General features: G+C 44.8%; 2 protein-coding genes across 3 annotated transcripts in view; one reads left to right on the top strand and one right to left on the bottom strand.

Annotated features, from left to right (window-relative positions):
- Positions 1-5,047: 5,047 nt before the first annotated feature.
- LOC126518071 (uncharacterized) overlaps positions 5,048-13,674 on the top strand; it is a 158,975-nt gene continuing 150,348 nt past the window's right edge. Inside the window, exon 1 of one of the 2 annotated variants that reach the window (XM_055064139.2) lies at positions 5,048-5,558. In XM_055064139.2, the coding sequence (XP_054920114.2) occupies positions 5,485-5,558 (74 nt within the window). In that variant the 5' untranslated portion in view covers positions 5,048-5,484. Of the gene's footprint in view, positions 5,748-13,674 lie in introns of both variants that reach the window. The other variant, XM_055064136.2, reaches the window with a different exon arrangement.
- LOC126518054 (heat shock protein 68-like) lies at positions 8,656-11,008 on the bottom strand. Its single transcript, XM_050167913.3, has one exon. The coding sequence runs from the start codon at positions 10,699-10,701 to the stop codon at positions 8,788-8,790; it is 1,914 nt and encodes a 637-aa protein (XP_050023870.3). The 5' UTR covers positions 10,702-11,008; the 3' UTR covers positions 8,656-8,787.

Genomic DNA, 13,674 nt, shown 5'->3' with positions numbered 1-13,674 from the left:
CCCCACCTAGTTTTCTGCCGTCCTTGACTGTGCTTCCTTTCTCTTGGCATCCATTCTGTAACCCCAATGGTCCACCGGTTATCTAACCTACGCATTGCATGGCCTGCCCAGCTTCATTTGTTTCTCTTAATGTCAATTAGAATCTTAACTAGTCCTGTTAATTTGCTCTCTGATCCACACAGCTCTCTTGCTGTCTCTTAATGTTATGCCTAACATTCTTCAATCCATCGCTCTTTGCGTGGTCCTTAACTTGTTCTCGAACTTCTTTGTCAACCTCCAAGTTTCTGCCCCATATGTTAGCACTGGTAGAATGCATTGATGCTACACCTTTCTTCTCAACGATAGTGGTAAGCTTCCAGTCAGGATCTAACAATGTCTACCATATTCACTCCAACCCATTTTTATTCTTCTGAAAATTTTCTTCTCATGATCAGGGTCCCCTATGAGTAATTGACCTAGGTAAATGTACTCCTTCACAGACTCTAGACGTTGACTGGTGATCCTGAACTCTTGTTCCATTGCCAGACTATTCATAATTCTCTTTGTCTTCTGCATATAATCTTCAAACCAACTTTCCACTTTCTCTGTTAAGTTCCTTGATTATTTGTTGTAACTCATCCACAGTGTTGCTGAACAGGACATTGTCATGTGTAAACCGAAGGTTGCCGAGATATTCACCGTTGATCTTCACTTCTACGCCTTCCCAGTATAATAGCTTGAATACTTCTTCCAAGCATGCAGTAAATAGCATTGGAGAGATTGTGCCTCTTTGCCTGACCCCTTTCTTTGTAATTATCTTTCTACTTGTGGAGATCGAATCAAGGTAGCCATGGAATCTTTGTAAATATTTTCCAGGATATTCATGTATGCCTTCTCTACTCCTTGATTACGTAATGCCTCTATGACTGCTGGTATCTCTACTTAATCAAATGCCTTTTCATAATCTATGAAATCATATAGAGAGGTTGATTATACAGTGCAGATTTCTCGGTTACCTGATTGATGACATAGATGCGATCCATTGTAGAGTATCCCTTCCCGAAGCCAGCTTGTTCTCTTGGTGGACTGAAGTCAAGTGTTGCCATTACTCTGTTGGAAACTATGCTTTGGTGAATATTTTATACAATACTGGAAGTAAGATAATGGGCCTAGAATTTTTCAGTTCTTTAACGTCTCTCTGTTTGTGATTTAGTATAATGTTGGTATTCTTCCAGTTCTCAGGAACCATTGAAGTCTTGAGAAATTTTGTATAAAGGGCCACAAGCTTTTCAAGCATCTCCTCCATCTTTGATTAAATCGACTGTTATTCCATCTCCTGCACTTTTCCCCATTTCATGTATTGCAGGGCCCTTCTAACTGCATTGCTAGTTATAGAAAGAGCCTCTGTAACCTGTCCATTACTACTTCAAATGGATTTATTGTAGCTGATCTGGGTACTGTACAGGTCAGTATAGAATTTTTCCGCTGCTTTTACTATATCTTTGAAATTGCTGATGATATTACCCTGCTTATCTTTCAGTGTATACATCTTGGCTTGTCCTTTGTCAAGTTTTCTTCACTGATTTCAAGCTGCGTCCATCTTTTCCCGTTTTCTCAGTCTTTCTCACACTATAATTTCAAATATCCCTTACTTTTTCCTTGTTGATCAGTTTTGACAGTGTGATTTCTATCTGATCTCTTGAGTTGGACACTTTCATTCTTTGTCATTTATTAGGCCATTCGTTACTTGGAAGAGCTTACCTACTGGTTGCCTTGGTGCCTTGCCTCCCACTTCAATTGCTGCTTCTGAAGCCAGCCTAGTTACGGTTTCATTCATTACCTCTATGTCATCTTCATCTCTCTGCTCTAAGGCTGCATATTTGTTTGCAAGTACCAGCCTGAATTGGTCTGCTTTTACCCTTACTGCGTCTAGGTTGGCCTGTTTCTTGACCAATTTTATGTGTTCTGTCTTCATATTGAGGTGTAGCCTAGACCTCACTAACCTGTGATCACTGCACTTTACCTAACACTTCTACATCCTACACTATGCTGGAATCGACAGAAAGTACGAAATCTATTTCATTTCTTGTTTTTCCATTAGGGCTTTTCCAGGTCCACTTTCTGTTGCTACGTACACTTCCTGAAGAAGGTGTTCATTATTCGTAGCTTATTCCTTTCTGCAAATTCTACCAACGTTCCTCCTCTAGTGTTCCCAGAATCAATGCTGTAGATGCCAACTGCTTTTTCACCATCCTGCTTTTTGCCCACTTTTGCATTGAAGTTGCCCATGACTAATGTATAGAGTTTGCACTTTTCTCTTCACTAATTCAACACCTTCATAAAACTGTTCTATTTCATCATCGTGAGTGGAGGTTGGAGCATAGGTTTGTACTGTCTTTAATCTATACCTCTTATTAATTTTGATTACAACTACAGCTACCCTCTCATTAATGTTATAGAATTCGTCAGTGTCGCTATGTCCATATGGATTAGGAATCTTACCCTGCATTGCTTCTTGTCTGGGAGTCCTCTATAGCAGAGGACGTGGCCATTATTCAGCACTGTATAGGCCTCACCAGTTCTTCTAACCTCACTAAGGTCAGTGATATCCCATATGATGCTTGATTGTTCCACAAAGAGTCTTGATTCACCTCAATATGAAGAGAGAAAGAGTAAAATTGGTCAAGAAGAAACAGGCCAACCTAGATTCAGTAAAGGTAAAAGCAGACATACTCAGGATGGTACTTGCAAACAAATAGGCAGCCTTAGAACAGAGAGATGAAGGAAGATAATGAATGAAACCATGCCTATACACGCATGCATTGTTCATAAGTATTGGAAGTGTTCATAAGTGGGGCCAATCTTTACCAATGCCGTTCTCTATAGTGCTGCAGTGTAACACAGCAACAGATCTAAGTTTGGCTTCGTGCAATTAATATGTTTACACTTGACCTATACAGGCTACATTATTCCCCTGTGAAAACTGAAATTTGGTTCCTTAATTTATTAAGCCTGCTGATTACAAGAGGCCGATTGTACTTGCATCGTAATATGATGTAGCCAAAGCATGTAAATCAATATCTTCCTCACTGATAGCATGCAAAGAACATATGTTTATAATGAATATTGTATATAACAATGTTTTCATGTCAGATGTGACTTCGCTATAGGAAGGTTAGACTGTATGTTAAAAGTAGATTGTTCTGTAGATTTGTGTCTTTCTATTTACTCAGCTGGAAATGTTAATGCTGTTTTAACGTTCCAGGTTGCAGAGAGTGGGCCTGTTAGCATTGCATCATATTTTGAATCTTGATGCAGACTCGCAATCAGCTGTGCTATATACATACTCCTACATTGCAAGCAGCAACTTGTGTGAGAAATGAGAAACAGACGGTTTGTTGGCAAGCTTATATTTATAGAGAGTACCATACTTACAGGAAACTCTTCGCATTTCAAAAGCTGGTCAGTGGGTCATGACTGATCACAAACCGAAAGTCAGCAGGCTCTCTACCGCAATCACTGAACATGTGTTTGTGTTTGCTTAGGATGACACCATGATCATGCTTGTTGGAATAGCATCGGTTTATATGTGAGTGCACAATAGGACTGCTTGTGCTTTGCGTAAATATTAGTTTGATGAGCTAACAAATCCATTATTAATTATCTACATTTGCCAAACAAGCATGTGCTTACACAATGGTTATTTCTCTATTAGTGAATGCAAGACGAGTTGCAGTGCAAAGTACTCCTCTTGTCAGCTTGTTGTTTCTACTTATTAATACAAATATTAGTATAATATTGTAAATAAATTTATCTCTTTCCCTAATAAAAAAAGACACCCATCTCACGGAACAGGACTTTGCATCCACATGAATGGTAGTGTATTTATCAATAAGATTTGGTGTTAATCTCCATATATATATATATCGCTTATTTTTTAGCTGTTACACCTTTCTACATGCTTTACAACAATGTCATTAGGCAGCAATAATTACTTGATTTGTATCTGCCATGTTGAGATGCCTCTCTAAAATGAAAACCAATCTAGGCCATGCTAGAGAATGTCTGGCCTTGCTTTTTGCCATTGCGCAAGCGGCCAAAAGTACTGGTGATGTGCTGACCACAAGGTGATGTGCTGATCACAATATTTTTACGCTACCTTTTGGTACGTGTGTTGTGGAACAGGTTGTAGAAAACACTGTGCTTATTCCATCTCAGCGACATACATATACGGCACTGTTCATGTTGTCCAGAAAAACAATCTCAAGAGGTTTGTTCGATTCAGAAAAGGTGCACGGCACCACAAACGAAAAGGTGCAAGTGGTGCCAGTCATGGTGTGCCAGGCTGCATCCACTCACTGCAACACTCTTAAAACGGCTGGAACCTTTGGGGTGTCTCTTTGTCCCACAACAACAATCGTCATCTACTTTGCTTGCGTTTCCTTTCTTGAAAACTCTGCGCTCGCTACTTTCCTGCCGAGAATGCTGTGTGACGCTGGTAAAGCGCAAACCGTTCGTGACTTGTAAGTACCGGGCTCGCAGCGTTAAAGAAAGGAAATGCGGGCAAGACACCATGACGACTATTGCTGTGGTACAAAATAAGCCCCAGAGGGTGTAAATTTCTTTAAGAGTGAAGGTAAGAGCAGTGCCTCCTCTATGCTAAAGGTTTCTACCGAGTTGCGACGTCATGAAGCAGTATGTGGTCACGTGAGAGCCTGCCATTGCGGCGTTTCGACGCTCGCTCCCAGTGGCGTAGCTAGGTCGTCTGGCACCCGGGGCCCTTAGCTCTGCTGTCACCCCCCCCCCCCCCCCGGGTGTAGTCGAGGAAGGCGAGGATGTCGTCGACAATTTTCGGGTGTCTTCAGACGTATATGACACCCCCCCCCCCCCCCCCCTACTGGCCCCGTGCACCCGGGGCCCACGGCCCCCCGGCCCCCCCTGTTGCTACGCTACTGCTCGCTCCAATTCGCTCGGTCGTACGTTATGCTGCTACATCGGCTCTCACAACGACCAGCTGAACACGCGGCCCTGCACCCACGAGACCACATTGCCCATATACCGTGCAATGACGTCGCTACACAGTATCCTTATCCTCCTGGCAAACGAAATCAAAACTCGCCGTAGAAAGCCTATTATAGTACTTTATTTACGATGCCCTGAGAGTTCTCACGCTTTTGTAGAGTTTAAAGGTGCAGATCATTTCTTGTAGAAAAAAAAACTACTAATCTGAAATATTGAACTACGTCGCGTAAAGCCAAATCAAGCCTCTGGGGATTCCGAAACCAACTGCGCGGCGTTTAGCGCGGTTCAGTTTGTACGCGCAGGTCCGTCTGTTTAAGCGCTAATATAAGAAAGGCGAAGGTGTGTTACGGACTTCGCTCCTTAAGATTCGACCACTGCTGCTTTTGTTTCGTTGATTTTTTTTTCAGTCCCTCACCATGAATTTTAACAGTATCGCGCGCTATCGCCCGGTGCGCGGGAAAGCCAGACATTCGGGCAGACATCATGATAGTTTCTGCAGATGCACCTCTTGGCACATACGATGACTCTGGGCAAAGGCAGCGAGCAGCGCAAGGAGGGTAAGCTTGAACAGCGGGCTAGCGCGAATATGAGTATGCTCAGACAGGTACCGAGCATCATGCAGTTGTAAGGAGCGACCAACCGAAGAATCCGTATATGCATGCTAGCAAATGCTCGTGCAAAACCGCAGCAAGACTCCAAACACGGAAGGCAGCGATGTGTGCCGTGGGTCACCATCCCTTTGTGAGGTAATTCGTATACTTGTTTATTTGCATGATATAAGTCTGTGCGCAGTGCTAATTTAAACCGAATTAACTGTCAGAAGGCGAAGTGAAGTGCAGGTGTATACGTTTGGATTCAGTAGCATGAACAGAATTAACACTCCGTGGGTACACCTTCTGCTTCACCGCGATTGTCGCCCCTTGGTGGAGCTATATATAGTGTCGCCATTGAAATTTAAGCATCATGAAGCAGTGGTTGTCTATATACGAAAGTTGGTCTGTGTACGTCAGCATGCCAGAAGCTTCCTTAAGAAAATATGAAATGTAACGTGCTTTCATGCACATTATAATAATAAGCTGACTTAATTACGAGGGGGTGCTGAAAAGTTCCTGGCTTTGCGCAGAAATAATAGAGTCAAAGTTTTGTAGTGACATGCACCTTTATTCAACATATATTCCTTCGTCAGACTGGTGCTCTTGTTACATCGTTGCTTCAGGCTTTCTATTTCATTTAAGAAAAAAAATTTTGTGATAGGTCGTCAAACCAGCAATCAGCAGCATGTTTAACATCAACGATGTTGTCAAAATGGCGACCCTTCAGGTGTTTCAAGTTAGGAAACAGATCACTGGTAGTCAGAAGGCGCCAGGCCGGGTGAATAGGGGGTACAGTGGACCATATGGAAACCCGAGGTCTTCAATTTGGCAGCCACAACTTTGGGTGTGTGCAAAAGTGCATTGTCCTGCTACAAAAGGATCCCTTTGGTCAACATTTCTCGTTGTTTCGTGTTTACTGCCTCCTCCTAGTGCTCCTATAGAGGATGGCATAGTACTCTCCGGTTATATATCAGCTCTGAGGCAGGTAGTCCGCCAAAAGAATGCTGTATTTGTCCCAGAAAATGGACACCATGACTTTTTTAGCTGATTTCTGGGTGTGGAACTTTTTTGGTTGTGGGGACCCACTGTGACAGCATTCCTTTGACTGTTCCTTGGTTTCTGATTCATATATGTGCAGCCAGGTTTCATACTCTTTCACGAAAAAATCCTATGTATCATCAAAATGGGCCAAAACAACTCTGGATGCCTCAACTCGTTCCTCTTTCTGTGCAAAGGTTTTGGCACCCACTTCGTTGAAAGCCTGTGCATGCATGGGATATTGGTAGTAATGAAACCAACACGCTCCTAGGAGATGTCCAGTGACTGTTCTATCTTTTTGGCGGATATTCGCCTATCCTCAAGAATGGGCTTATGGACAGCAGCGCTTGTTGCCGGATCTGTTGAAGTTGTGAGGCACCCACTGCGGAGTTCATCTTTAATGGTAAAATGCACTGTCTTGAAATGAGAAACCCAGGTTTTCACTGTGCTTTAGGAAGGATAGTTTTCCTGGAACGTTTGTGGGGTCTCAGTGTGCACGTCCTTGGCAGACTTTCTCTGGAGATGAAAAAATTTCATGATGTTCCATAAATCCACAGACGTGACACTTGCTTGTACCTCTAAAATTCCAGGTTCTATCTGAAATTAAGATATCTACGAAAATCTCACATCTCTCATTTACACCATTGCTTAACTTGGTGTAAAGCTTTTACATGGTACCATGTTTATGTTTGAGCTCTAAATGCGAGGTGGCAAAGCCAGAAACTTTTTAGCACCCCCTCGTCACTGCACAGCTGTCTTCCTGTTTGTAAAAAACACTTGCTAGTTTCTCTTTGTATCTCTTAGTAAGTCAACCACTTCAGCTGGTGATCGTGTGATGAACTGACTATATCAGATCTAGTCGATTTTACGGAACTTTTGAAAGTTATACATTCCCGGTAGCTCAGTAGGTTTTAAATGCCAGCACCCTCCCAATGACACATTTTGTTCGATCATCCCCTTTGCACAACATTTATTAGGCTCATTGTCTAGTGTTGTCATCCTGCTGGAAGAGCTCTTATCAGGTGTTTTCGCTACCCACATCCCGTTCACTTTTCTGTGTTTTATATACTATGCTTTCACCCGCATGCTCGGTGCCATCTAAGAGATATGGAAGCTCACTGCAATGTAATAAATGTTATTTACATTCTGAACATTCACCCTACTCTGCAGGGCACGGTAATGTGAAAGGGGGCTCTTGATTTTCCTTCTAAAATGGCTGTTAAACATGATCTTCCTTCAGTAAATTGAAGAAGTACACAATGACAAAGCGGTATCTCAGTCTCATCTAAACTGCATGCATCAGCAAGTTATTGACCTTGGATTCCTGCAGTAATTTTAATCCAAGTGTGAAGTGCGCCTGACTTTCTATACATAAGTGGCAAAAATGTCGACTTGATTCATGCTATTCGGGTGGCTTGCATGGTCCTTCCACTACGTCTGCTGCAAGTGTGATGAACACAGAACTCATTTTGAATGACATTTGCACAAGAAATTAATGGTGGTGGTCAGCCACATCCATTTTGGATTAATTGAAAGGAAAGTGCATAGAAACTGAATTAAGCTGTTTTTCTATGCAAAAAATTGTGTCCTGCACCTAACATACTTATGCGTGCACTTGACCTCCCTGCCTTTCCTTCATACCTCCTCCTGAGCGATCCAGCTGTTATTTTTTTATTTATGTTTTTTGTGACTGCCTAAACAATGAATCCTGCTTCACTAGCAAGTCTTGCATTAGTTGCAACTAACGTTTTCTTCGATACAAATTTATAAGCTTAATGTCCTGCCATATGCATGCGCCTGTGGCGACATATAAATGCTGCTTGGTTATGTGCGCCAGTTCCACTCAAGCATGTTTCACCTTTACCTAGCTGTCACGCATTGCTATATTTGAAGTTGATGATACTTACCTCACAATCTAAGATCACTGTTCTTCACGAATACTCGTGTCCATTGTTTATTAATGGTGGTGAGGTGGGATTACACTATTTGCAGCATCACTAAAAAAAAAGTACAGCACAATGTCTCAAAGATAAAATGTGCCTTTATTGTGGTGTTTCACTAAACAATCTTTATGTACAAGGAATAAATTAAATGACTATGAAGAGATGAGTAACACTGCTATGACAAATGAGTGACTATATTACATTTCATTGGTTTAGTCCACCTCTTCAACAGTGGGTCCAGAGTGGTGTGGCGTAGAGCTATGCTTGGGCCCCTGTGCTTGATGGAGCTTGCTCATAATTGGCATGCAGGCTTGCTGCAATTCCTTGAGCCGGTGTTCGTACTCATCCTTCTCAGCCAGGCTGTTGGCATCGATCCAAGAGATGGTCTCGCGACACTTGGAAAGCACCGAGTCCTTATCTGCAGCAGACAGCTTGTCTCTTGCTTCTTCAGCTGCCTGCTTGACTCCATAGGCATAAGACTCCAGAGAGTTTCTAACAGCCACCCTCTCACGCTGCGCCTCGTCCTCTTGCTTGAACTTCTCGGCTTCAGCGAGCATGCGCTCAATATCTTCCTTGGAGAGACGGCCCTTGTCGTTGGTGATGCGGATGCTCTCCTGCTTGCCTGTGCTCATGTCCCGAGCGGAGACCTGCAGGATTCCGTTGGCGTCCATGTCGAAGGTCACCTCGATCTGGGGAACGCCACGAGGCGCTGGTGGGATGCCATTCAAGTTGAATGTTCCCAGCAGGTGGTTATCCTTGGTGAGGGCACGCTCGCCTTCGAAGACCTGGATGGTGACTGCGGGCTGGTTGTCCGAGTAAGTGGTAAAGGTCTTGGATGTCTTGCAAGGGATGCGCGTGTTTCGTTCCACGATGCGCGTCATCACTCCGCCCGCCGTCTCGATGCCCAAGGACAGCGGGGCCACGTCGACCAGCAGCACGTCCCTGATGGCCTCGCTCGAGTCACCGCTCAGGACGGCAGCTTGCACCGCTGCTCCGTATGCGACGGCCTCGTCGGGGTTGATGCCCATGGACAGTTCCTTGCCGTTGAAGAAGTCCCGAAGCAGCTTCTGCACTTTGGGAATCCGCGTAGAACCGCCCACCAACACGACGTCCTGGATCTGCGACTTGTCCATCTTGGCGTCGCTGAGTGCACGCTCCACCGGTTCGAGCGTGCTTCGGAACAGGTCCATGCAGAGCTCCTCGAACCGGGCGCGGGTGATCTTGCTGTAGAAGTCGATGCCTTCGAAAAGCGCGTCAATCTCGATGCTCGCCTCGGTAGAGCTGGACAAGGTCCTCTTAGCACGCTCGCAGGCGGTGCGCAGTCTCCGCACCGCTCTCGGGTTTGCCCTGAGGTTCTTGCGGTGTTTGCGCTGGAACTCTTGCACGAAGTGTTCGACCATCCGGTTGTCGAAATCCTCGCCTCCCAGGTGCGTGTCTCCCGCAGTGGATCGGACCTCGAACAAGGAGCCCTCATCGATGGTCAGCACGGAGACGTCGAAGGTTCCGCCTCCCAGGTCGAAGATGAGGACATTCTTCTCGCCGCGCAGGTTCTTGTCGAGTCCGTACGCGAGGGCGGCTGCGGTCGGTTCGTTGATGATGCGAAGCACGTTGAGCCCGGCTATGGCACCGGCGTCCTTGGTGGCCTGCCTTTGCGAGTCGTTGAAATAAGCAGGCACCGTGATGACGGCGTCGCTCACTTGCTTTCCCAGGTATGCCTCCGCCGTCTCCTTCATCTTGGTCAGAACCATGGCGCTGATCTCCTCCGGGTTGAAGCGTTTGCGCTCGCCCTTGAACTCGACGCTGATCTTGGGCTTGCCACAGTCGTTCTCCACCTTGAAGGGCCAGTGGCGCATGTCTTCCTGGATCTTGGGATCGTCGTAGCGGCGCCCGATGAGCCTCTTGGCGTCGAACACCGTGTTCTCCGGGTTCATGGCCGCCTGCGCCTTGGCAGCATCGCCGATCAGCCGTTCCGTATCCGTGAAGGCTACGTAGCTCGGCGTCGTGCGGTTGCCCTGGTCGTTGGCGATGATCTCGACGCGGCCGTGCTGGAAGACACCCACGCAGGAATACGTGGTGCCCAGGTCGATGCCGATGGCCGGCACGTCAGACTTTTTGCCGATAGGCATGACGATTGTGTTGTGGTAGTTGCGTTCTGTTCAGAACACGTGCTCACTCGTTGCAATGAATGAGTAGTTTGCTGCACTGGGGACGCGACGCGCGATTTATACCGTTCGCGCGCTTTTCTAGAAACGCCCAGATGCTTCGCGAGCGGCGGTAACCAATGAGGGCAAAGTGGGACGGTGACGTCAGGAGAGCCGCTCCGCGATTGGTCCGTTGCGAGCCGAAGCATCGAGAAGGCTCTCGCATCGTCTGCTTGCAGTGGAGAGTGAGCGGGTTTTCGCGCACACAAAACGAAACTGATTTTATTTCTTCATTTTTATTTTTTCCCTGCTGTGAGGTTAATTTTTTCACCCACTTTAGAAGAATCAGAAAGCTCGCGAGCGAATTTTCGATGCCAACTGTGGGAAAAGTAAGCCGATATATGAAGGGAATTCGTCCGCTGTGGTCTCGTCGCGGGACTTTGCCCGGCCGAAGTTCAGCGTCGACGGGGAAATGCATTCACAGTTCAACGGAAAATAATCCCCCTATCGAAAAAATAACATAATAAAAATAAAATAGCCATCGATCGGCGTTGCGTACGCCCGTGCGTGGAAGGGGAAAGCACGGTGGCTTGATTGAGACGCGTGAATTGGGGGCGTGTGGTTTGATGCAGTTATTTCGGTACGACAGCGCGAAATAAGATAGAAAGATAAGACCACGGTGTAAAAGGATTTTTTATTTTACGCCGTGGACAAGGCAGACGAAAAACGCAACATTTATTTCCCCAAAATCAGTTTGATTCTATGTTGCTATATATCTTATTTGTGTTATTTATTCCTTCGTTTTCATGGTTTGTGTTTAACTTGTTTTAGACTTTATATATCCTCATTTATTATTTTAGGCCACCTGATTCCTGGAGAATCTCCCAGAGTGGGTATACAGGGTGTCCCACATAACTTGGCTCAGAAATTTAAAGATGAAAGGTGCGTCGGAAGTGAACTGAACCGAACGCATACTATTCGTAACTCAGACAATTTTTTTGTTTCCCCATTACTCACAAATTAAATAAGTTTAATTACCAGACTTTTTAATTATTGGCTGAGGACCCCAATTATGATACGCAGATTTGTAGAGCACCTTCAGAAGCCACCCATCGAGTTGTTTCCTGTGCGATATGTCTCACGTAGTCCCTTTTTCCGGGTTCAAAGAAAGCCCGCGAAATATGAAGAAAGCCACGTGACGGAGCGCTTGCGCAGTGATATCGTGCTGCTCTCAATTAAGTGTGCGTTCGGTGAACAAGGTCGGCTGCATCGTGACTGTCAATGAAGAAGCGGCAGGGCGTTCTTTATCTCATCGGCAGTGCTCAGCCAGCAGCATGCATTTTCGCCGTCGTCCGACGGGAGCTGACCTTGTTCACCTAACGCATGGTTGAGAGCAGCACTATACCACTGCGCAAGCGCTCCGTCACATGGCTTTGTTCATATATTGCGGGCTTTCTTTGCAACCCGGAAAAAAGGACTGCATGAGACATATCGTAAAGGAAACAACTCGATCGGTGGTTTCTGAAGGTGCTCTACAAATCTGCGTATCATACTTGGGGTCCTAAGCCAATAATTAAAGAGTTGGGTGATTAAACTTAATTAATTAGTGAATTATCGGAAAAAAAAAATGTCTGAGTTACTATAGGCTGTTGCGAATAGTATGCGTTCAGGTCAACTCTCTTCCGACGTGCCTTTCATCTTTATATTCTTGGCTCAAGTTATGGGGATAACCTATATATGCACCATTAATTAATTTGCACATTCTGCAGCTTACATATCTGCAGTCATGTTGTCGTTTTTTGTGTGCCTCTTCTTTTGATTGTTTAGTTCACGCTGGTTAAGAAAGTTGAATGCTATATCAACTAACTCAATACAATTGATCTATTTCTATGGTTTGACCTAGTGGAATGTGCAAGTGCTAGCAAATTAAGAGAAATAAATGAGATGAGAAAGGCAGAGAGGTTAACCAATAGAGAATTTTGTAGCTTGGCACTACCCAGCACTGGGGGAAGGCCAAGAGGGGAAAGAAATACGGGAAAACAATCTAGTGGAGAAAGAAAGGTCACTTGCGTGGCTGTGCCCTATCTATCTATCTCTCCCACATCAGTCGGAGAGATAGCTAGTGTAGAGCTCATAAAGGTCGGGCCATGCTGGTTCTGCACATGCAAGAACTGGCACTGAACTGGCCGGCACCATTTCACAAAGTGCAGCCGAATCGAGTGGACCTAACGGGACAAATATCAAAGTATTAATGTTTGAATGACCACTTAGAGAGAGAGCACAAGAGGCAGCTTTAGGTCTGCAGAAAACACACGCCGATGAGTGTACATGGTGCAGCAAGATTCAAAAGTACAAACACGCAAAGAAAAGGAAGGGAAGAGTTACAAAGACGCTAAGGTGGATTACTATGTTCAACTGTATTAGCAAACTACACTGCAAATGCAACAGCAAAATGGGTACTCTTGCCAATAGATGCATTATAAATAAGCAAGAAAGAAAGAGAAAACAAAAGCAGCTATGCTGCCCTGAAGTTCTTGCAGCTGCTTTCTGTGATGCCATGGATTTTTACGCCATCTACTCGAGTTCACTTAATGGTTTATCACTAAAGGACTGCACTGCATGCTTAAAGGGGCGCTTAAACAAGTTTTGAACTTAGTTCAAAAATGTTGCCGATCTGTAGAAGAGATTCCTGTGAATATGTGAATATAATTGCACTGCATGCAGCATGTTATTTACAATCTCGGGCCAAAAACAGCGAAACATCGCTTACTGTCACTTTTGCATATGCCATCATGCAGCGTCATCTCAAGCAGTTGGACCTACCAACGCTATTGGCTGATTTTGTGACTGCGAGAACATTTTCAGTAATACATAATTGATAATTTTGAGTTAAATAAATTATATATTTGTCTGCTATCTCAAAATGACATAAAATTGATTGCATCTTTGGCCTGTGGG

The sequence above is a fragment of the Dermacentor andersoni genome, chromosome 11 (assembly GCF_023375885.2).
Source record: "Dermacentor andersoni chromosome 11, qqDerAnde1_hic_scaffold, whole genome shotgun sequence".
Taxonomy (NCBI): domain Eukaryota; kingdom Metazoa; phylum Arthropoda; class Arachnida; order Ixodida; family Ixodidae; genus Dermacentor; species Dermacentor andersoni.
The sequence above is the reverse complement of the archived record's forward strand: the minus strand, read 5'-3'. Positions and strand labels throughout refer to the sequence as shown.

Bases quoted from the DNA above. Each gene is read 5' to 3' on its own strand.
- LOC126518054 (XM_050167913.3), bottom strand. From the start codon at position 10,701: ATGCCTATCGGCAAAAAGTCTGACGTGCCGGCCATCGGCATCGACCTG.